We start from the raw sequence: 19,786 nt of genomic DNA on the forward strand, positions 1-19,786 counted from the left end.
TTGGTGCTGTCACTAACCTGCCTTGCTTTATTGTGTTTCTCTCACCTCTGCCTGATCTGCATGGTGTGTGCCGTCTGTCTGCTAACCAGGGACCCTACCTTGCTTCCGGGGACCAGTCGCTGGAACGGGCCACCGGGGAGCACCCCAGCGTGCACGAGTCCCCAGGGGAGCCGGGCCACCCCCCAGGCCTTTACCCCAGCAGCCACCCACCAGGCCGGGCAGGCACCCTGCGGGCACTTTCCCGCCAAGACACGTTTGATGCTGACACTCCTGGCAACCGAAACTCTGCCTACACGGAGCTGGGAGACTCATGTGTGGACATGGAGACTGACCCCTCAGAGGGGCCGGGGCTTGGAGACCCTGCAGGGGGCAGCACCCCACCAGCCCGTCAGGGATCCTGGGAGGATGAAGATGATGACTATGAAGAGGAGCTGACCGACAACCGGAACCGCGGCCGGAATAAGGCCCGCTACTGCGCGGAGGGCGGGGGTCCAGTTCTGGGGCGCAACAAGAATGAGCTGGAGGGCTGGGGGCGGGGTGTCTACATCCGCTGAGAGGCAGAGGACATGCAGTGGGAGGAAAGGCTCTGAGCCCGGGGGAGGGGAGGGACAGAGGGGCTCACCACAGGGGACGTATCTTGCCTCCAGGGGGCGCTGTCTCCCTCCTTTCAGATGCCTTTGCTCGATGTTTGGGATTTCTGTGGTGGTAGCATCCCAGCTCCTGGGAGTCCCTTAAGCCCCAGCTGTAGGTTTTTACCTACCTGCTGTGGGGGGGGGGGGGGGTTGCCCACCTTTCTGCAGTGCCCCTTTTTCCCCACCTCAGGGGGCTCTCTCCCCTCACTCTCCCAGAGAAAAGGTGCACTTCCTTAACTCTTTGTACTTGGGCCTCTAAATGAGGGTCCTAAATGGGGTGGCCCTTTCTTTTCCAAAGCTGGAGTATTTGGGAAGGGTAGGGAGCTTCTCCTGGAGAGGGAGAGCACAGACTCTCTCCCATGAAGGCTCTCTTTCCCAAACCCCAAATCCAGGATCCCTCACCATGTTCTCCCTCCACCCAGCTTCCTGGCAGCATTGTCTGATAGATAGGTGAAGGCTACAGCGGAAGCCCCATGGGGAGCTTGTCTTGGGGGGGAGGGGTCTCTGGGTGGAAGCTGGCAGGCATCAGCAGTAGTGCCCTCTGCGTGCCCAGGACCTAGAACCCTGAGGAGTGGGTTGCAACCCGTGACACTGCTACCCACCCCACCTCTTCCATCCTTGGCCCTTGCCAACCCTAGGAATGAGCTTTGCCTACAACATCCCTTGCCTGCTGCCATCAGAAGAGGGGGCCCCGCTGCGTCTGAGCCCCCCATGCTTGTGTCACCTCAGTGTGGAACCCATAGACCACTCTGGTCCGCCTCATCTTGAAACCAAAAAACTGCTCCTTCACTTTCACTCTCACTCTGAGGCCCCAGGGGAGAGGCCCTCTGGGTTGGTGCCCAAGAGGTGATCACCCCAGAGGTTGCCTTGGATCTCCCCTGGGGGGCTTGGCTGCTGCTGCTGCTGCTACTGCTCTGTATTTGCCTCTTGTGATCCTGTCCTTTGCCCATGTCCACTCCCCCCAGGAGAGGCCGTGGTACCCCCTCTGCCCTAGAGTGTCCCTCTGCCTAGCATCCCCTAGCCCAGCAGCTCTGCCCCTCCCCAGCATCCCAGCTGGGCCAGAGAGAGCCGATTGTGCCAACGAGGACTGGGCCCTGCCCAGCTGCCCACCTCAGGGATGGGCACCTCATGCCTGTCTCGCCACCTCCTGTGCCAATGTTGTCCCACCTTCCCCACGTTGGGGGTGGGGTGCAGCTTCCACTTACTGGTTAGAAGACACTACTGCCCAACCTTTCCCCTCCCTGTCTGGTGTCCTGTGCCCCCATCTGTCTGTCTGTCTGTACTACCCTAGGAGAAGTATTTTGCCACATATAAAACCGCCTCCTGTCCTTTGTGGCCGCCTCCTGAGCCTGCTTCTTTGTTCCCACACACGGTTGCCAGCCTATCCTGACGTGCGGGGGGAGTGAAGGGGTGGGTGCAGGAATAAGCTGTGCCCCAAGTTGTTTACTCAACAGCAGAGATGGGGCTTTGTTTTGCGGCTCTCTGATGCATCATGTTCAAGCCTGACAGGAGCTGGGTGGCCGGTCTCGGCTCCCCACTCAGCCCCAAGCCCCACCCATGCCTATCCCATCTCGTAAGTAGAGCCAGGGAAAACGGGAAGCTGAGGTGGGACATCAGGTATTGCGGGTGTCATTCAGTGGGTGAGATCCAGACCCGCTGGCACAATGGCCTAAAGGCTTGTGCTTGTTTTTCTGCTCCTGTGGCTTCCGCTGCTCCCCAACACCTCAGGAGGGGGAGGAGCCGAGCTTCCGGCTCCCTCCTGCTCTGATACCCCACGATTACCACCCCCCCAGCCCCTGTCAGCGAGCTTTGGGGGAGGAGCTGAGTATTGGCGACTCCCCCAGTCCCAGCCTGAGAGATCAAGAAAGGAAGAAAGTCAGCAGGTGACTGCCAGTTCCTGCTATCACCAGCTGGCAGGATGTAGACTTCTGACGGTTGTTAGCTGCCATCACCTGTATCCTGCCTCACATAGCACCCACAAACGGTTTCTACACTTCTGGTTCTTTCTGGGGTGGTGGACTGGGAGGACTAGAGCTCCTGGGTCCTTCACCTGAATGCTCCTGCCTAAAGTGTGTTTGTGTAGAGGGCAACAGACATCCGGGTCTCTCTGGATGAGGGGTTAGCAGACCCAAAGAAAGAGGAACTGGGCAGGCCCACAGGTCAAGTGGCTGGCCTAAGGTCCCCAGAGAGTTGATGGCAAAGCTAGCTCTGCTGGGCCTGGAGCCCAGTCTCTGCCCCACAGTGTGCTGCTCTTGCCACTGCCTTTCAATGGACTCAATCCTTTATTCCCATGTTTAGTCATTGGACATACATTTATTGAGCACCTACTATGTACCAAGCACAAGTCTAAATGGGAACCACAGACAATTCAGGACACCACAATGAGCTCTCTGATGTGGGGAGCACTGGGCACTGGGGGAACCTGGAAGAGGAGTCACTCCCTAACCTGGGGAGCTCAGGGGAGGCTTCCTGGGGGAGGGGAGGCTTGAGCAGAATCTAGAAGGTTGGTTAAGGAGTTAACCTGGCCAGAGAAGTGGGGGAAGTGTTCAAGGCAGGGGAAGCGGGGGACATGCATGACCTGTTCTTGGCAGTTCACTCGCAAAGTGTGCTCTCAAGGTGGTGGTCAGAGAGGGGTCAGCAGGAGCACGTCACAGTGGGCCCTGAGTCACATTAAGGAGCTTGGGCTTTGTCCTGAAGTTGGTGTGCAGAAACGGAAGGATTGTAAGCAGCATTGGCAAGATGGCCTTGGCTGTGCTTTGGAGCATAGACTGGAGGACCTAGCCTGGAAACAGTTGCAGGACCCCAGGTGAGAAATGAGGAGGGTTTGCGTGAGGCCACAGCAGTAGAACGAGAAAGCAGGCAATGGGTGCCAGTGACAGCTAGCAGCATCGAGAGCTCTTGGAGAGTGGTTGGAGGTGGCCAGTGAGCGAGAGGGAGGTGTCTGGGGAGACTGTGGGTGGTAGTCTTCTCAGACATGGAGGAAGCAGGTAAAAAAACCAGGTTAGAAATAGAAACAACATCTAGCTTTGGACAAGGTGGGTTTAAGGTGCCTTTGGGGGACAGCCAAGAGGAGAAGAGCAGAAGACAGCTGGGTGCTTGTTCTGGCACTCCATGGAGAGCTCCCTCTAGGGTGGAGCCTGATATTTTGAATCAAGGGCAGGGATTATTAACTTCAGTTTACAGAAAAAGCTCAGTGAGATTAAGCAACATGTCCATAGTTACACAGCCGTGAAGCAAGGCTTGTACTCAGATCTTTGGATTTCAAGTTCTGTGGTGTCTGTGACCCCCAAGATGCTAATTCCCCTACCCCAGGATGCCCCAGCTTTTGCAAGGGGAGGGGCATTGGGGAGGGGGAAGCCGGTGTCTGAATATTTTTCTGTCTCCTCTCCATGTGCCTTCTGCCTGAAATTGCATTTGCCCAGAACTTGCAGGCAGGGGCATTTCTAGGTGGCTTGGAGGAGAGAGATATTTTTATTTCTTGGTAACCACAAGCCCTCCACCAATGCGCACTCAGCACACTGGTGGTTGTCAACGTGTGAGAATTTCAACAATCCTGAAGTCGGCTGGGACTAGGCTGAGAGAGGCTGGTGCTACTACCACGGCCGCCTCAGGGACTCAAGAACTGAGGCGCCGGGGACCCCTCCGGCCTGGTACCCTCCTCTCATTCCCTGACTAGCTGCTTCTGTCTTTGTATAGGTTCTGCCCCAGAGTGAGGAGGTCAGAGAGGCCTCAGTCCCAGGAGTGGCTGAAACTTTCCACCTTTCGAAAATCAAGTGAACTGAGCTGGGGCCACAATAGCCTGGGAGCAAGGGGGTGTTCCAGTCCCGTACCTAGAGAAAATTCATGTCTTAGCCCCAGTAATCACATCCTCAGGGAAGTGTGCCTTGTCTCCCTTTTAAATCAGGCCTTCCCACCTACTGTGTCTCAGGGTTGTTTTTTTTGTTTGTTTTTTTTGTTTTTGGTGTGTATTTGTCTCCTCCTCTAGACAGTAAGCTCCATAAGACCCGGACTGGGTCTGTTTCGTCTCCTTGGCATGTTTCCTAACTCCTGACTCATATTTGTCAAATGAATGAATAAATGAATGAATGCCCTTTAAGATCCCAGCTCTAGGCCTCACAGCAGAGACGGCTCTTGTCTGTTTACTGACTGTGCTCAAAAGCTGGCAGAATGTCACTTTCAATTCTGCATTTGGGGGAGGGAGGGCAGGGTGCACTAAGAGGTTCCTTTGCCTCCAGGAAACAGATGGTAAAAATGCTTAAAACATTGCCGTTTCCCCCAGCACCCTCTGCGCCCCCACCCTACCCCACCCAGCCACAGCCCCAGCTCCTTCTCCCCTAGGGCTGAAATGGAATCACCCAGACGGGCTCTGATAGTCAATTCTCCTAACTCTGGATACCAAGCTAGGTGGGATGGAAATTCTGTATTCAGTGAACACAGAATTTCCCTCTTCTCTCCACAAACTTCCCAGCCTTCCTCAATCCTCTTCAACTGGTGTTCATACTCCTTTTTTTTTTTTTTTTTTTAATACTCCAAACACCATTTCTCAGGCTGTAGCTTAACTCACTGTACTTCAGTCCCGTAGTAACATGTTCCTCCCGTGTGCCGGGCACTGGACCAGGCGGGGCGTGGAGGGAGTACACAGGTGAACAAGACAGGAACCCCCACCTCTAGGACTCACAGTTGATTGAAAGAAACAGACATGGCAGTCTACAACCTCAGTGTTGAGAGAAACCCATTTGGCTGGAGAACCAGGCCAGAGCTTGGGAAGTAGGTGGCTAAAGGGTCTCAGGAATCCTCCTTTCTGAGAAGGTGAAAGGTATTCAGGCAGAGGAAATGCAGAAGCAAAAGTACAGTTGGAAAGAGCTGGGCATGTGTGGGCAAGGACCAGTGGGTGTGGAACATGGAAGAGAGCCTGCAAAGGCTGGTGGGGCTGCTGCTGGAGGCTCTTGACTGTAAGGTAAGGAGACTGATCTCAATCCAGTGGGCAATAGGGAACCATTGAAGGTTTATGAGCTGTGGAGTAACAGACTCTGAGCTGTGCTTTAGGAAGGTTAACAGGGCTGTGAGGGGGATTCCCTGGGTAAGGGGGAGGCAGAGGCAGGGAGACCAGTGAAAGAGTTGTTCCCTTGGAGAGGGGAGCACTAATGGGCTGTGGGAGGGCAGTGGCAGTGGGGTAGAAAGAGCTGGTTCTCCCATGTGATGAGTGGCCTCTCCTTCTAACCACCCCCTCAGCCTGAAGATGGTTTGCCTTCCCCACTTCTCTTTTTGTTTTCTGGTTTTTCCCAGTTTAAGCAAAGAAGGAAATTCACAAACAACAAGAGGCTCCCCCTTCCTCTCCCTCCTCCAGTTTGGCTCTCTCTTGGCCCAGGTTCTCCTCTGCTGGGTCCTAGTATCTGGGACCCCACTGTAGGGTCTCTGACTGAGAGTCTCTCCTCTTGCTCCATCCCCGTCTTCAGATGTCCACCCTCCGGGGTCAAGGAGCTGTGCACAAGCAGTCGGTTTGTCAGTGAATCGTAGAAGCAGCCCTGATTTGTTCCTAGAAGACGCCTATCACCAAGGGACCCGCACAAGGAGGGGAGACCCTGCCCTTCCCCAAGAGAGCTCCCTTTGAGTGGGCCTTCAGGACCCACTAGTGAAATAACTAATGATCTCTTGAGGGTTGGCATATTCTCCCAGCTCAGAGAGGATCGGTGAGCCCTGTCTGCCCCACACAGCTGGTAGATGCGGAAGGCGGGTGGCCTAGGGTTTTTCTTCAGTCTAGTGCCCCCAGACACGGCTGGGGGCTTGGAGAAGGGAGAGCTGGGATCCCGTTGTGGGCTCTGTGCTGAGTCTCTTTGATTTGCACTAGGGAAGCAGTCGACCAGAGAATTCTGGGGTTTACTCAGGGGGAGGGGGAGGATGTGGAGTCTGGACTCCAGTTTCCTTGATCTCCAGGGCTCTGGACAGGTAGTTGGTTATCACGGTGACATCCATAGTGCCCGGGAGGGGCCAGCGTCCCAGGGGATTCCCAGGCCCAGCAGGTGATTCGTGGGGCTTCCGTGACCTCATTGACAATTGCCCGGCCCTCCCCGGAGGGCGGGGCTCCAAGCACCCGGGTTGGACCCGGACCCCAAAAGACCGCCAAGTCCTGCCTTTGCCTGGCCCGGGATGAGCCATGGGACAACTGATCGCCAAGTTGATGGGCATCTTTGGGAAACAGGGTAAGAGGCGCAGGGGGCATTCAAGCGACTGCTTTACTCCAGCTCTCACCTGGAGCTCCCCGATCTGGGGTTGTCGGGGTGGATACGCTGGAGGACCTCGGACTCGGAGGGTCCTGCGTGGGCGCTCCTCGCCTGCTCCGCACCCTCCCCTGCTCCCTCCGCTCTTCGAGGGCCCCGTGGCTTCGGTGCTCCCCGGGGCGCAAGGCTGGGCGAGCCTCCTTCCTCCTGGCTAAAAGCTGCCGCCGGTTTCCTGCGATTGTGACTTCGCGCTCGGCTCTCTCCCCAGACCCCTTCTCTTGGCAAGCCCAGAGCGCCCCGGATCTTATGAACTATCACTTTTCTGGAAATGTGGAGCGAGGGAAGTGGGGCTCAGCTCTCACTTCCACTATCCGGGAGTGGCGCAAATGTCCGGGGCCCGATGGGAAAGAAGTCTGTCTTGTTGGTTTTAGATGGAGGAGGCGGGAGGGGGCGCAGAAGTGGTCAGGAGAGCAGAGGACTCCCAGGTGGGGACACCTGTCTCCTTCCTGGGAGGCCTGGTGGGGCACACAGTCCCTTGGTCATCGGGTTTGGCCCTGACCCTGCCCTTCCCTCGGATGCCTTCAGAGCACAAGGTTATCATCGTGGGACTGGACAACGCAGGAAAGACCACCATTCTCTACCAGTTGTGAGTGACTCTGGTGGGGAGAGGAGGGGCCTGGGCCTTCCCACCAGACTGATAGGCATTTGGACCAACCACCTGAACGCTTCGCTGGGTACCCGCGTTCAGCTGTAGCCAGGAGGAGTGATGGGGGGAAGGCTGGTATGATCTTCCTTGTGTAGTAACCCCTCAGTTCAGTGGCTCCTCGGCCTGGCATTCGAATCCTGCACAGTATGGGCAACCCCACTGCTCCCCGCCATTTACCCCCGGCCCCCTGCCAAACCCGGTTGAGGCCTTGACGCTGTCGCAACCTGCCTCTTCTTCCTGCCTCCTTGCTTTTCGACCCCCCTGGCGGCAGCTTCTTCCTTTTTAACTCCTGCACCCCACCTTTGCCTCTTAACTGTCTCCCCCTTCTGCGGACCCAAAGGGGAGGGTCAGCTTGGGTCCGGCTGAGCTCCGGAGCTTCTGGTCTAGCAGAGTCTGGCGCTCGTGCTGACAAGTATCCATCGGAGCGTTTCCCGATATTCACTCTCTGGATGGCCTCTCTCCCGTTTTGGAGCCTCCAAAGTCTTTACTTAGGACAAATTTTCCCCTGAAAAAGTGATGTATGTAAATGGTTTTTTAAAAATTAGAAGAAAAGCAAAATCCAAACAGTACAAGAGCATATAGTGAACAGCAAGTTTCCCTCTGGCTCCCAACTCCCAGGTTGACTTCACAGACCTTCCAGAAGCATTCCTTACACATAAAAACGTGTGTTTTCTATGTCACTTTAAACACAGCACCTCTCTGTTGGCCCTCACTTCTGTCTGTCTCTTTTTCCATTCCCTTGCTGCTCAAAGTGTGGTCCGCAGACCAGTAGCATTGGCATCACCTGGAAGCTTGTTAGAAATGCAGAACGCTGGGCCCCGGCCCACACCCGCCGAATCAGAATCCGTATTTTAACAAGACTCTCAGGTGATTGAACGTGCAGGTGATATTAAAGTTTGGGGAGACGGCTGTGATGAGTCTCCCCTGTCTGGGGTCCAAGCCCAGGCAGGACTTGGTCTCACTCCTGCCTGCATTCCCCCGGGGCCAGGAGAGGTCAGGTCAACCTGGGCTGAGTTGTTCTGGGTTAGATTCAGCCTGACTTGTGAGCAGAGGGGTGGAGGGCCAGAGCTGGGAGTGGACCGGCCTGAGCTCTTGGTACCTGCTCCTACCTCCCTAGCCTGATGAATGAGGTGGTCCATACGTGTCCCACCATCGGCAGCAATGTGGAGGAGATTGTTCTGCAAAATACCCACTTCCTCATGTGGGACATAGGGGGACAGGAGGCTCTGCGCTCCACCTGGAACATGTACTACTCCAACACTGAGGTGAGGAGGGCACTGGGACTAGAGGGGCTGTGTGATTTTAGCCAGACCCTGAACCTCTCTGAGCTTTGGTTCCCCCGCTTGTGAGATGGAGATCATAATAATGACCTCCCTGAGTTGTGAAAATTAAATAATGAAACAATAGCTAATGCATATGTGTCAAATACTTAATGCAGCACAGTGCCTGTTAAAATTTTTTAATACTTCCTGGCAGCTCTGTCTGCTTGCTGGCAGCTTTCTGTTTGATGCACTGAATGGGGTAAGCCCTTTTCTCCAGGGGCCTTACTTTCTCACTGCGGCAGTGGGAGAATTCAGTGGTTTAACTCTGGAGTCGAGATGGAGCTGAGTTCAAATTCTGGCACTGCCGTTCACCAGCTGTGTGGCCGAGGGCAAGATACGTCACCTCACTGGACCTCAGTCTCCTCATTGGTAAACGGGGATCACAACAGTTCCAGTGCCACAGTGTTGCGGCGAGGCCAAAACGGAGTCATGAATGCCCAGTGCTTCGCGTAGCCTCTGGCACACATCAGAGGTTGTGCTGTGTGCTCCCCATGTTTGCATGGAAAAGGGAATTAAAATGGGACTACGACACTGAGATCTTGAGACTAGACAGTTTGTTTTCTGTGGGGTTGGCATCAGGGCAGGCAGAGGCCAGTGGGGGAGCACAGTGGGCAGGAGACACATTCACCAAAGAGAAAGCCCACCACTCATGGTTCCCCTCTGCTGGCCAGTTCATCATCCTTGTGATTGACAGCACGGACCGGGATCGCCTGCTGACCACTCGGGAGGAGCTGTATAAGATGCTGGCCCATGAGGTAAGCCCTGTGCAGATGGGAGAGGGCCCAGTGTCCCAGCTGTGTGACCTCAGCCTACCCCTGAGCTTCTCTGAGCTTCATTCCTCATGCCCCAGTCTCTGCGAACCTCTATCCCAGGAGCTTGGGCGGGGCTAGTTTATCCCAGGTGAGGGGCAATGATGTCCTCAGCATAACTGATCACAGAAGCCAGAGCTGCTGGTTCTGGTCCTGACCCCACCTCTCACTCATTGTGGGACCCCAGACAAGTCACTTCACCTCTCTCAATCTCAGTTTCCCCAAGTATAAATTGGGGAGGATCATTAAAATCCTACCTCATGAGATTGTTGTAAGGATTATATGGACTGGTTGGGAGGCATTCCACAGGCTGTTGGTGGCATTTGATGTGGTTGCTAGTGTCGGAGCTGGGCCCCCATCCCCGCCCAACCTGGGCATGGGCCTCTCTTACGGGGACAGCAGGGGAGCCAGGCAGTGGGAAGGGAGGCTGGGCCCTGGCAGGCTGACTGGGGCTGGGCTCCTCTGTCCACAGGCTCTGCGAGACGCTTCCGTCCTGATCTTTGCCAACAAGCAAGACATGAAGGACTCCATGAGTACCGTGGAGATCTCCCGATTCCTCACCCTTAGTGCCATCAAAGACCACCCGTGGCACATACAGGGCTGCTGTGCCCTCACTGGGGAAGGGTTAGTGACTGCCCCACCTGCACCTCCAGAACCTGGCCCCACCAATGGATGACCAACCATCAGAACCTTCTGCTGTCTCTCTCCTGTCAGAATCTGGCTCACAGTTAGCTCCCGGGCCAAGCCAGTGGAGCACCTACTCACAGTTAAGAGGCTGTGGGTAAGCGGTGAGCAAGACAGAGTCCCTGCTCTCAAGGGGCTTGTTCCAGTGGGGAGAGAGGCGACACTCCACCTACACACAAACATTTTAGGTACTGATAAATGCTATGAAGAGAGTGAAAGTGGGTAACAGCGGCAGGGATGGGTCTGACTTAGCTCTAGTGGTCAGGGACACCCTCTACTAGGAGGTGACTTTTGAGCTGAGACCTGAATCAAGAGGAGACAGCATGGGAAGAGCTCGGGGACAAGCCTTGCAGGCAGAGATCACGGACTCTTTCTGACCTTGAGTTTCCTTATCCCTAAAGAGGCGGGTAATTACACCTGCGCCCTCCCAGAGTTTCTGGAGAGAGTAAATGACCCCATTCAGTCAACATTAACGTGCACGTGCACCTACTTTGTGTCGGGCCCTCTTCTAGGCACCGGAGAAACAGCATTGAACAAAACAGACAAAAATCCCTGCCCTCGTGGAGCTTATTTTCCAGTGAGGGGAAACAGACAATAAACAAGAAAAATAAGGAAAATATATAGTAAGTTAAAAAGGGATGAGTGCTAAGTGGAAAAGTCAAGTAAGAAAGGGAGACTGGATGGAGGTGGGGGCATGTTGTAATTTTACATAAGGTGTCCAGGGAGGGGCCACTGAGAAGGTAGCTGCTGAGTAAACAGCTGGAGGATGTGAAGGAGCTGGGTCACCGCCACGCAGAGGGCCTTGCCTCGGGCCCAGAGAATTCCCTTCTCTCTTCCTTCTCAAGTGGAATCACAGCAGGCTGAGGAGCTGGATGCCTGGTTGAAGAGGCGGGGAGCCTTTAGGCAGATAAGCCCAAGGAACTACGCATTTCTGGCAGTGTCCTTGCCACCCCCTGGGTCAGGAACTCCCCTCGCCCCCCCCCACAGTAGGCTCAATTCAACCAGCATTTCCTAAGTACCTCCCATGTGTCATGCACTGTGTTGGGTGGTACAGACATGACCAAGATCCCACCCTTGCTCTGGAGTTGCTCACAGTCCAATGGGAGAACTTGCTTCCGGAGCCTCTTCCTAGGCCTTTGAAGTCACCCTGACACTACCCCCAGTGATGGGAAGGGGCAGTGGAAGCTTGCCCAGAGACCTTGCAAAGGTGGGTCTCCAGGACGCTTTCTCAGAGAAGCCCTCCCTGACTCCCAGACATCCAGAGGCCTGTGCACGACTCCTTCCTAACCGTTATCACAGTATGGTTAGAGAATTATTTGTTTCATCATTTGTTTTACATCTATCTCCTCTGCCAGACAGTAAGCCCCAGAGAGTGTGTCTGTTTTTTCACCAGTAAGTCCAGGCACAGTATCTGATGCATAGTAGTTCCTCAGTCTGTTTATGTTTGTTGGTTGACTGAATGACCGGATGTAACTTCGGTCATCCCCTCAGTTGGCTCCGGGCACGGGCTGAGAGCCTGAAGGCCATCATCCTCAAGGGACATGCTAATCCTTGCCCTGTTCCTCCCTCTCTGCAGGCTGCCCGCCGGGCTCCAGTGGATGCAGTCTCGGACCACTGCCAACTGATGTCCCAGCCTGAGGCAAACCAGAAACTTTGGGGGTTTTGCAATAAGTACGTGGGTGGAAAACCCAAGGGACTATTTATTACTTTTCTATGATTCTCTGGTGGGACCAGGGGCAGCTGCGGACAGCGAGACTGCTGCCGTCTACACAACCCCCACCGAGGAGCCAGACTGTGCACCCTGAACTGCTGCAGGCAGGACGGCAGAGAGAGCCGCCCCTCGCTCCAGGGGAGCAGACGTCCTTGCAGACACCAGGGAAGCTGTTGGATGTGTTTGGAGACTAGGAAGTAGAGTCTCCCCGTGCCCCGCGCAGCCCTCCTCTCTGTAGGAAAAATGGAGGCAGGGGGTGGGCAGGGAGCTGGAACTACTTTTAATTTCCTAGAACCCCATCCCAGCTTTCCGGCCCTCAGCCATCTTTGGGCAAAGGAGATTCCAGAGAGGTGAAGGGGGTGGGCTCAAGGGAAGGAGGGCAGAGCCAAAAGCTGGGAGGGGAGAGGGAGGAGGACAGGACGTCCCAGGCAGGGACAGTCCTTCGTACTGCAGGGCCGTCCGCTCCTCCCTGGCCTTCCCATTCCCTCTGAGATGCTGGCTCTGACCACAGCTTTTGAGCTTTAAGCCACTCCATCCTTTGCGCTTCACTCCCAACGTCCTTCCAATGTGAATCCCACTCCCAAATGTCCCAGATTCCTAGTGTCTGCTTATCTTGTCTGTCTTTTTGTAATGACTTTTTTTTCACATTGTATTAGGATTTTTAGAATGATTGAAGACATGCCATTGAAAACTGATCATCTCTTATTTCTGCCTGCTTCTTCTGCCTGTGCCTCAAACTGGCTTTTGGTTTTTGTACAAAGCTCTCAGGCAGGGGGAAATCCACCTTGGCAATGGAGGGCGGGCTGCCTTAAGGTTCCATCTGGCTGGCGGACTGGCTCCTTGGCCCTGGGTTCTACGGTCCACTGCCAGGTGACTGACACCTGGCTTGCCAGGACAGAGAGCTCTTGGCTCTGCCTGGGCCTGTGGAGGGAGTAGTTTGATACTGACTCATGGAGGAGGGGAGTACGGGTCCTCGGGTTGGAAAAGCCCAGGAGTCCCATCTAGGTAGAGGTGGAGACAGGATGGAAACCCAGGCTGCCCATCTGTATACAGGTAGCAGTGCTATTACCCTGGAAGACCTGGGATGGCCCTGGGGCCAGTGGGTCTCTCTCCTTCCCAAGTCAGGCAGTAGACATCTAGGCGAGAGTCTGGACACAGATATAGAGAGACCAGGAAGAACTCAAGAATTCTAGCCACCCTCACTCAGATTCTGTGTTCTTTCCACCAGGTTACCCTGGCATAGTCCTCAGATAAAAGTACAATAGAGAAAAGGGACTATCATTGTCTTATTCCACAGAAATTCATCCTAATGAAAAGCTCTTGTTGTCTTGGGGGTATAGCTCAGTGGTAGAGCATTTGACTGCAGATCAAGAGGTCCCCGGTTCAAATCCGGGTGCCCCCTCTCCGTTGCGGATCTTTACAAATTTTATCTCAGTCCCGCGGTCACCTTTTACAGTTCCGTTGCAAGCGAGAGGGGGCGCATCCTCCTGCCGACGTGTTTTGCAGGCGGGTGAGGACGGAGTCTGGGGCCCTGCCAATGCACGTGCTCAGCCTGTGTGCCGCTAAGCTCGGAACGCAGTGCAGATGAGGGCCGGGAGCTCCGGGTCGACCCTTGGACGGTGCGGACGGCCCAGCCCAGTAATGGTAGGGCGGAGGCGGGCGCACCCTCAGCTTGGCCTGCCGGGTGACCCGACGGCTGTTCTCAGTGAGCGAGGCTGTTTCCAAGGGCGGGACTTGAGCTGGGGCGGGAAGGCTCGGAGAAGCTCACAGGAGCGTGTGGGACAGAGAGGGGTGGCGAGAAGCAGTAACAGAGCTCTAGCCGAGCAGACGGGGACGCCGGCCCATAGGAGCGCCCCCGAAGGGAAGGATCTCGAAGGATCTCGAGGGACTTCCCCATATCCCCAAATTGGGTTTTCTTACACCATCAGTAGAAATCTCTAACTCAGAGCTTCAGGAAAGAAACCCTGCGTCCAGGAGAGCAATCTCAGATTTATAATCTTTTCAACTCTCGTTAAAGTAGAACCTCACTTCTGTTCGTGAGCGTCTCAGGACGCCTGCGCAGCAGCAGCAGCGCCAAGAGACTACCCACAGTCACTCCGCCGGCAGAGGGGGTATAGCTCAGTGGTAGAGCATTTGACTGCAGATCAAGAGGTCCCCGGTTCAAATCCGGGTGCCCCCTCGCCATTATCCTTTTTTAGGTCCCGAAATCCTTGTCTCGAGCTACGATTTATTTTAAAACTTTTAATTTTTTTCTTCCACATTATGTTGACATTTCCTCCGCCACCTCTCTTTTGGGCAGACAAGGAGTGGTGAGACAGTGCAAGCAAAGGGAATTGTTAAGCAGTGGCTCTCAAAATGTGGTCTTGGAACCAGCACCACCACCTGGGAACGTGTTAGAAGTGCCGCTTCTCGGCCCCATCCCGGAACCACTGAAGTAGAAACTTGGAGGTGGCGCCTAGAAAGCTGCGTTTTAATAAGCCCTCCAGGTGATTCTGATGTGCGCTCCAGTTCTAGAGGCTTACATTTAAAAAAAATTTACAGGTCATTTGCTTCTAATTATTTTCAAGTTGCTGTTTCAGCCTAAGCCCGTATAAGAAATCTTATAAGACAGATTGTGGGCACCCTGGACGGAGGCATATACAAAAACACCGGGGCTAGAGCTGGAATTCTGTCCCGGGACCTCTCACTTGACTTCCCGGAAGGCAGGGGCGTGTGGCCCCGCCGGGTCAGAGCCGGGGGTCGCGGACAGACCCAGACCTGGGTAGATCTGGAGAAGCGAGGGAAACCGCAAAACACACGCGTTGCTGCTCCTCACGTGCCCGCTAGAGGGAAACAAGAAGCCGCAGCTGGAAGCGGCTGCCTATTTGATCCTACTGGCGAGTCGACGAATTCGGGATTTAAATTAGACAACAAGAAGAACTTACAGACAGTTCTTGACTTGTCACATTGTAAGGGAATAGAGGGCTTAAGGTTGGAGGAGGTCGTTCCTGGGACCCTGGGTCCTGAGGAAGGAGGAACTGGGATTCTGAGAGCTTAGAGTCTTCTTCTCAGGTCCTCTCTTTGGCCTCAGTGTCAGGGAACTCATCCCTTCCAGCCCGCAGGGTTCCTTCTCCTGTCCCGACGCATGTCCCTCTTCCTGGGGAATTCCCCAGTGGCGCTCAGCGTCCACGCTCTTCCTCTCCGCGATTTCCAGTCCTAGTCCCCAGCCCCATAGAAGCCAGGGTGCCCCTCACCCCTCACTCTCCCACCCTCCAGCGCGCCAGCTCCTTGCCATCGTACGAAGTAGGTCAGGGGAGGGAAGAGGCACCTCTGTGTCCTGACCTGATTCCCTGCTGTCTATTAAATCTCCTAAATTGCGGGTATTTTTATTCTGTCCTGAAAAAAAAAAAGGATCAATCCCCAGAGCCTGTTACAAGGTGTGGCCGGTGGGGTGAGACATCTCCTTGCTTTGAAGATTGATTGGGTGGGGCCCTGAGCAGGCCTGGGGTCCCCAAAGAGGAGAGTGACCTCGGTTACTTTCTGGGGTTGGGTAGAGATCCAGGCTATTTCAAAATAGGCGTGAGGCAGGCCCCCTCCACCACATGTCCCCTGGATTGGGGGGCAAGTTTGTGCTGGGGGGGCGGCGGGATAAAGCGGAGAGGAGTCGTGGTGGGGCGGGGGGCGGAATTTGGGCCTCTGCTGGGCAGAGAAGCTGCAAGGGAAGATTTCTGGGGTGGGAGTGGGCTTCAGAAACCCACAGAACTCTAAGGAACAGCGCAGAAAGTCTGGAAGGCTGGTAGAGCTGAGTCGGGGGTATGGCAGGAGCCCAACGCCGGAGGAAGGGGCGCCAGTCGCTTCCTGGGGTCTGGCCCCCGGGTCTTCTCTCCGCGGTTTTGCCCGGGGGAGTGGAGGAGGGGAAGCGAGGCAGGAGCTAAGGTGCTGGGGGTGAGAGGGAGCAGTGATGCTCTACAGGGGTTCTCCCAGCCCAGGGGCCCCCGCCCTGTCCCCCTGCTCCGCCCCCGCCCCCAGTCTTGGGAGCGGCTGCGGGCGCCCTCCGGGAGCGCGGGGCGGGCGGGGCGGGCTGGGGGAGCCTGGGGAGCTCCGGGCGCCGCGCCCCCTCCCCGCCCCGCCCCCGCCGCGGCCGCGCTCCGGGAGGCCGCCGCCGCCCCGCTCTCTCCGCCCGCTCGCGCTCCCGCAGCCGCGCCGGCCCCGCGCTCCGCCGCCTCCGCGCGCCCACCCCTCGGCCAGCCCGCCCCGGGGACCGCGCCGCCCGAGCCCGGGCCGCCTCCCTCGCCAGGGCCGGGGCAGCAGCCGGCCGGGGGCGGGTCCTCCACCACCATGCGGGGCGAGCTCTGGCTCCTGGTGCTGGTGCTCAGGGAGGCTGCCCGGGCGCTCAGCCCCCAGCCCGGAGCAGGTAGGACTGGCCCGAGGTGGCCCGGGTGGGCCAGGCGGCGGGGAGGGGGCAGGCAGGCGTGGGTATGGGCTGGCCCGACAGGCTGGCGAGATTGGGGAGGGGGTGTTGTCCGCGGGAGGGGAGGAGCCCTGAGGGCTGTGGCAGGTGGACGGGACCCCACTGTCCCAAACACGGAGAGTGTGTGAGTGAGGGTGCAGGCGTCAGACGCTGATGCCCCAACCTCTCCTTCCCTCCTCGAAGGACGCTGGAGGGGCCCCAGGAGCGGGGGCTCCATAAGGCAGTGGGCTCTGACCCCAGAGGGGACAGTGGGAGAGTTAGAGAAAGCCCTGGTCACGCCGGGCGAGGCTGAATTCTGGTAAGATGCGGAGCCTGGGAGCCTCCTGTCCCAGCTTTGCCTCCTCTTTCTCCTCCCTGCCCCGCCCGAGCTGACCAGGTCGGGTCTGAGTCGGATTTGGGGGCTGGATGGGAGCAGCCAGGGGGATGGTGGACACCCTGTGTCTCTCCCCCGGCAAGGGCAGTAGTGACGGGTCACCTTCCTCTCTCTGTTTGGTACCTGGAGAGCAGTCCTGGGCCCAGGAAGAAGCAACTTGCTGCTCCCCAACGCCCCAGCCTCAACTCCCACGAGGGTCTTCCTGTCACTCCTGCTCTGCTCTGCCCTGCCCTGGTGGCCCTTGGCCTTTTGCTGGTCTGACTCTAGATGGGGGGCTCCTGTCCTGCACACTCCTCTTCCCCTACATCATTTCTCCACAATCGTCTCTCCCACCTGGAAGTCCTTTCTGAGATCTACCTTCAGTCCCTTGTGTAATAAAAGGAGAGCCATTTTTCGACACATAATAATGTTACATTTTCCTCCTTTCTCCCCATGCGTTCAGCCTTTCTCTGGGGTTGGGGAGGTGGGTAATCTGCAGTCAAGCCTTTTGACGGAGAGAATTGGGAAGACAGAGCTCCATGCCTCACTGGCACAGATGACCCTCGGAAGGGATGGAGCGGGTGGGGGCGTTGGCGAGGGTGACACTGTGGTTGAGCCGATGTGTCTCAGGGGTGCGCTGGCATCATGCAGAGCTGCAGTGACAGCGTTCTGGACTTTAATGGTCCCTGTATGTGGCTGGGACAGGCCTGGGTCCCTGTGGAGGAGGGTGGGGAAAGGTGCCAATGGTGGCGGTGTGGGCAGAGAGCAGTGGTAGCTATTGTCACAAGAGGCTGCTGGTGCCCACCCACCAGTTTTCAGGGAGACCACCTAGAGAGTGGCTAGAGACTTGGCTTCTAGTCCCAGCATCTCAGTTGCTGTGTGACCTTGAGCAAGTTACTTCCCTTCTCTGGGCCTATTTCCTCACTTATTAAGTGCGGCTGTGGGCAAAATCTTTGACTCTTGGTGGCAGGATTATGAGAGATCTTTTTTCTTTTTTATGATTGCCTTTCCATTTCAGATTTGTTATGATGTGAATGGGTAATTGATAATTTTGAAAACAAACCCTATAAAAAGAAAGGGATTGGACTGGTCAGTTTTTGAGGCCCTCTGCAGCCCCAACCTGGTGAGATCTTCTGAACTCGAGATGTGACTGGGTTGATGAGGGAGGGCTCTGAACCCCCGACTGAGTGGGGCGTACCGTGGAGAGGGTTGGGGAAGGGGCATTGGGAAGTAAGGAGGATGCTCTGGGGGTGGCGGGCAGACCCAGGCCTGGCTGAGGGCTGCCTCTTCAGAGACACCTGGGAAAGCCAGGAGGAGGGGGCAGCAGAGACTCAAGTCACATCTCTAAGTAGAGGACACTGTGTCTTCTCGGCTTCCACAGAGATTCAGCCAGGAGAAAGGGACTTTCTCTGCAGCGGGAGAGGCTGGTTCCACCTAAGGAAGCTTTAGGAAGCCGGAGGGGGCGGCTGCTGACTCTCAGCCCAGTGGTTTTTCCGCAAGGCCAGCTGGATTTGAGGGAAGGACTGTGTGGAGGCAGGGGCAGCCTTCTGGGGAGGACAGATGTGGGGGTGAGACACTGGTGAGGGCCTCTGAGGAGGGTCAGCCCCGTGGTGGGGCTCTTGTGACTAGTGCCCGTGTGACCTGAAGAGGAACTGCCATCCAGCCCCAAGACTCCGAGTCCTCCAGGCTGGCCGGGGGGCGGGGGTGCCCTCAGGAGGAAGCTGAGCTCTCCCCTCCCTCCTGATGGATGGGCTGGTTTGGTGGAGCTTTGAGACTTCATCCATCATTAGAACGGGACTGGGAGAAAGATGAGGAGAGACCTAAAGATGTAGTCAGGGGGCAGGGGAGACCAGGAGAGGCTGACGGACAGGCAGATGAACGGACAAGAAGATGGCCTTGGGGTGCAAAGGGGGAGTGGGGGGCACAGAGGGCCTGGCCCAGGTGCAACCAGAGGCCCCTAAAACAGACATAGAAGGAAGAGGCAGCTGGAGGTGGCGTCCTGGCCTGAGAGTCAGGAGACGAGGCCCAGCACCAGCCCCTGGTGACCCTGGCAACTTCCCCGTGTCTCTGAGCCTTGGTTTCCGCCTTCTGTAAAGTGGGATTTGGACCAGATTGTCTCTAGGGTCTCTTGCAGCCACGACTCTGCTTCCAGCCTCCTCCTTGCCCACCAGAGACTTCCAGACAAACGGAGACTAAAATCCAAACTTCTTACAGCGGCCGTCAGACAGCCTCTCCTCCACCCCCACCCCTGCCCTCACTCTCCCCACGTCCATTCCTCAACACGCTCAGGCTGCTGTCCTCTCGGATCTTCAGGGAACTGGCTTCTCACCCAGGCCTCAATCAGCTCAAGGGCCACCTCCTCAGGGAGGCCCACCCTGATGGCTCTGTCCAGAGCAGCAAGAACTCCCAACCCCTCCTCCCGTCTTATTCCTTCCTAGCGCTTATCACTACCTCACGTTGTCTCCTTTGCTGCATTGTTCATTTTCTATGTGTCTTTCCCAGCTAGAAACTTCGTGGGCACAGAGGTTGTGTCTGCTTGTTCACTGTTGTCGCCCCAGCACCCAGCACAGTGGGTCGTACGGTAGGGTCTCATTAAATGTGTATTGAATAAGTGAGTGAATCAGAGGTGGTCACAGACCCCAGACTCTCCCCGTCGAGAGAAACCCAGAGAGCCAAACTCTTCTCTCCTCTCTTCTCCTCTGAACTATTTGGCGGTCCCTTCCTGTCAGTTCCTCGTGCCTCCCTCCCTCTCCCCAGACGAAGGTCCTTGGTGGGAACCTGCCTACTGGCAGGAGGGGAGAGGCTGCGGTTGGGGGCTTTGTAACTAGGAGGCAGGATTTCAGCTCAGGGTCTGGAGCTTTTCCCAAGCTCCTCGGAAAGTCGGTCCTTGTGTGAGACCCAG

General features: G+C 56.3%; 3 protein-coding genes and 2 non-coding genes across 31 annotated transcripts in view; all 5 read left to right on the forward strand.

The window, feature by feature from the left end:
• CACNB1 (calcium voltage-gated channel auxiliary subunit beta 1) overlaps window positions 1–1,965 on the forward strand; it is a 29,234-nt gene extending 27,269 nt beyond the window's left edge. For all 6 annotated transcript variants that reach the window (XM_070560494.1, XM_070560496.1, XM_070560495.1 and 3 more), the window contains one exon: window positions 90–1,965. In XM_070560494.1, the coding sequence (XP_070416595.1) occupies window positions 90–554 (465 nt within the window). In that variant the 3' untranslated portion in view covers window positions 555–1,965. The remainder of the gene's footprint in view (window positions 1–89) is intronic.
• Window positions 1,966–3,083: 1,118 nt separating this feature from the next.
• On the forward strand, window positions 3,084–12,777 carry ARL5C (ARF like GTPase 5C). Of its 20 annotated transcripts, XM_070560516.1 has the most exons (8): window positions 5,519–5,589; window positions 6,089–6,832; window positions 7,436–7,496; window positions 8,309–8,423; window positions 8,674–8,821; window positions 9,096–9,633; window positions 10,160–10,311; window positions 11,948–12,777. In XM_070560516.1, exons 6-8 carry the CDS (start codon window positions 9,370–9,372, stop codon window positions 11,994–11,996), a joined length of 465 nt encoding a protein of 154 aa, XP_070416617.1. In that variant the 5' UTR covers window positions 5,519–5,589; window positions 6,089–6,832; window positions 7,436–7,496; window positions 8,309–8,423; window positions 8,674–8,821; window positions 9,096–9,369; the 3' UTR covers window positions 11,997–12,777. The 20 variants fall into 20 exon arrangements, 8 of the variants coding, with proteins under 8 accessions (XP_070416611.1, XP_008521494.1, XP_070416614.1 ...); XM_008523272.2 differs by lacking the exons at window positions 5,519–5,589; window positions 8,309–8,423 and adding an exon at window positions 3,227–3,438 and having other exon boundaries at window positions 6,567–6,832; window positions 9,550–9,633; XM_070560513.1 differs by lacking the exon at window positions 8,309–8,423 and having other exon boundaries at window positions 5,309–5,589; window positions 6,567–6,832; window positions 9,550–9,633.
• Window positions 12,778–13,412: 635 nt separating this feature from the next.
• TRNAC-GCA (transfer RNA cysteine (anticodon GCA)) lies at window positions 13,413–13,484 on the forward strand. Its single transcript has one exon. It is a non-coding gene; the product is annotated as a tRNA-Cys (tRNA).
• Window positions 13,485–14,189: 705 nt separating this feature from the next.
• On the forward strand, window positions 14,190–14,261 carry TRNAC-GCA (transfer RNA cysteine (anticodon GCA)). The gene has a single exon. It is a non-coding gene; the product is annotated as a tRNA-Cys (tRNA).
• Window positions 14,262–16,207: 1,946 nt separating this feature from the next.
• The window catches only part of PLXDC1 (plexin domain containing 1), a 55,442-nt gene continuing 51,863 nt past the window's right edge, over window positions 16,208–19,786 (forward strand). For 2 of the 3 annotated variants that reach the window (XR_011523012.1, XM_070560509.1), the window contains exon 1: window positions 16,266–16,475. Coding sequence is in view for 2 of the 3 variants with exons in the window: in XM_070560509.1 (XP_070416610.1) it covers window positions 16,400–16,475 (76 nt within the window). In the remaining variant the exon portion in view is untranslated. Of the gene's footprint in view, window positions 16,476–19,786 lie in introns of all 3 variants that reach the window. The other variant, XM_070560508.1, reaches the window with a different exon arrangement.

This window comes from Equus przewalskii, chromosome 10 (assembly GCF_037783145.1).
Source record: "Equus przewalskii isolate Varuska chromosome 10, EquPr2, whole genome shotgun sequence".
Lineage (NCBI taxonomy): Eukaryota > Metazoa > Chordata > Mammalia > Perissodactyla > Equidae > Equus > Equus przewalskii.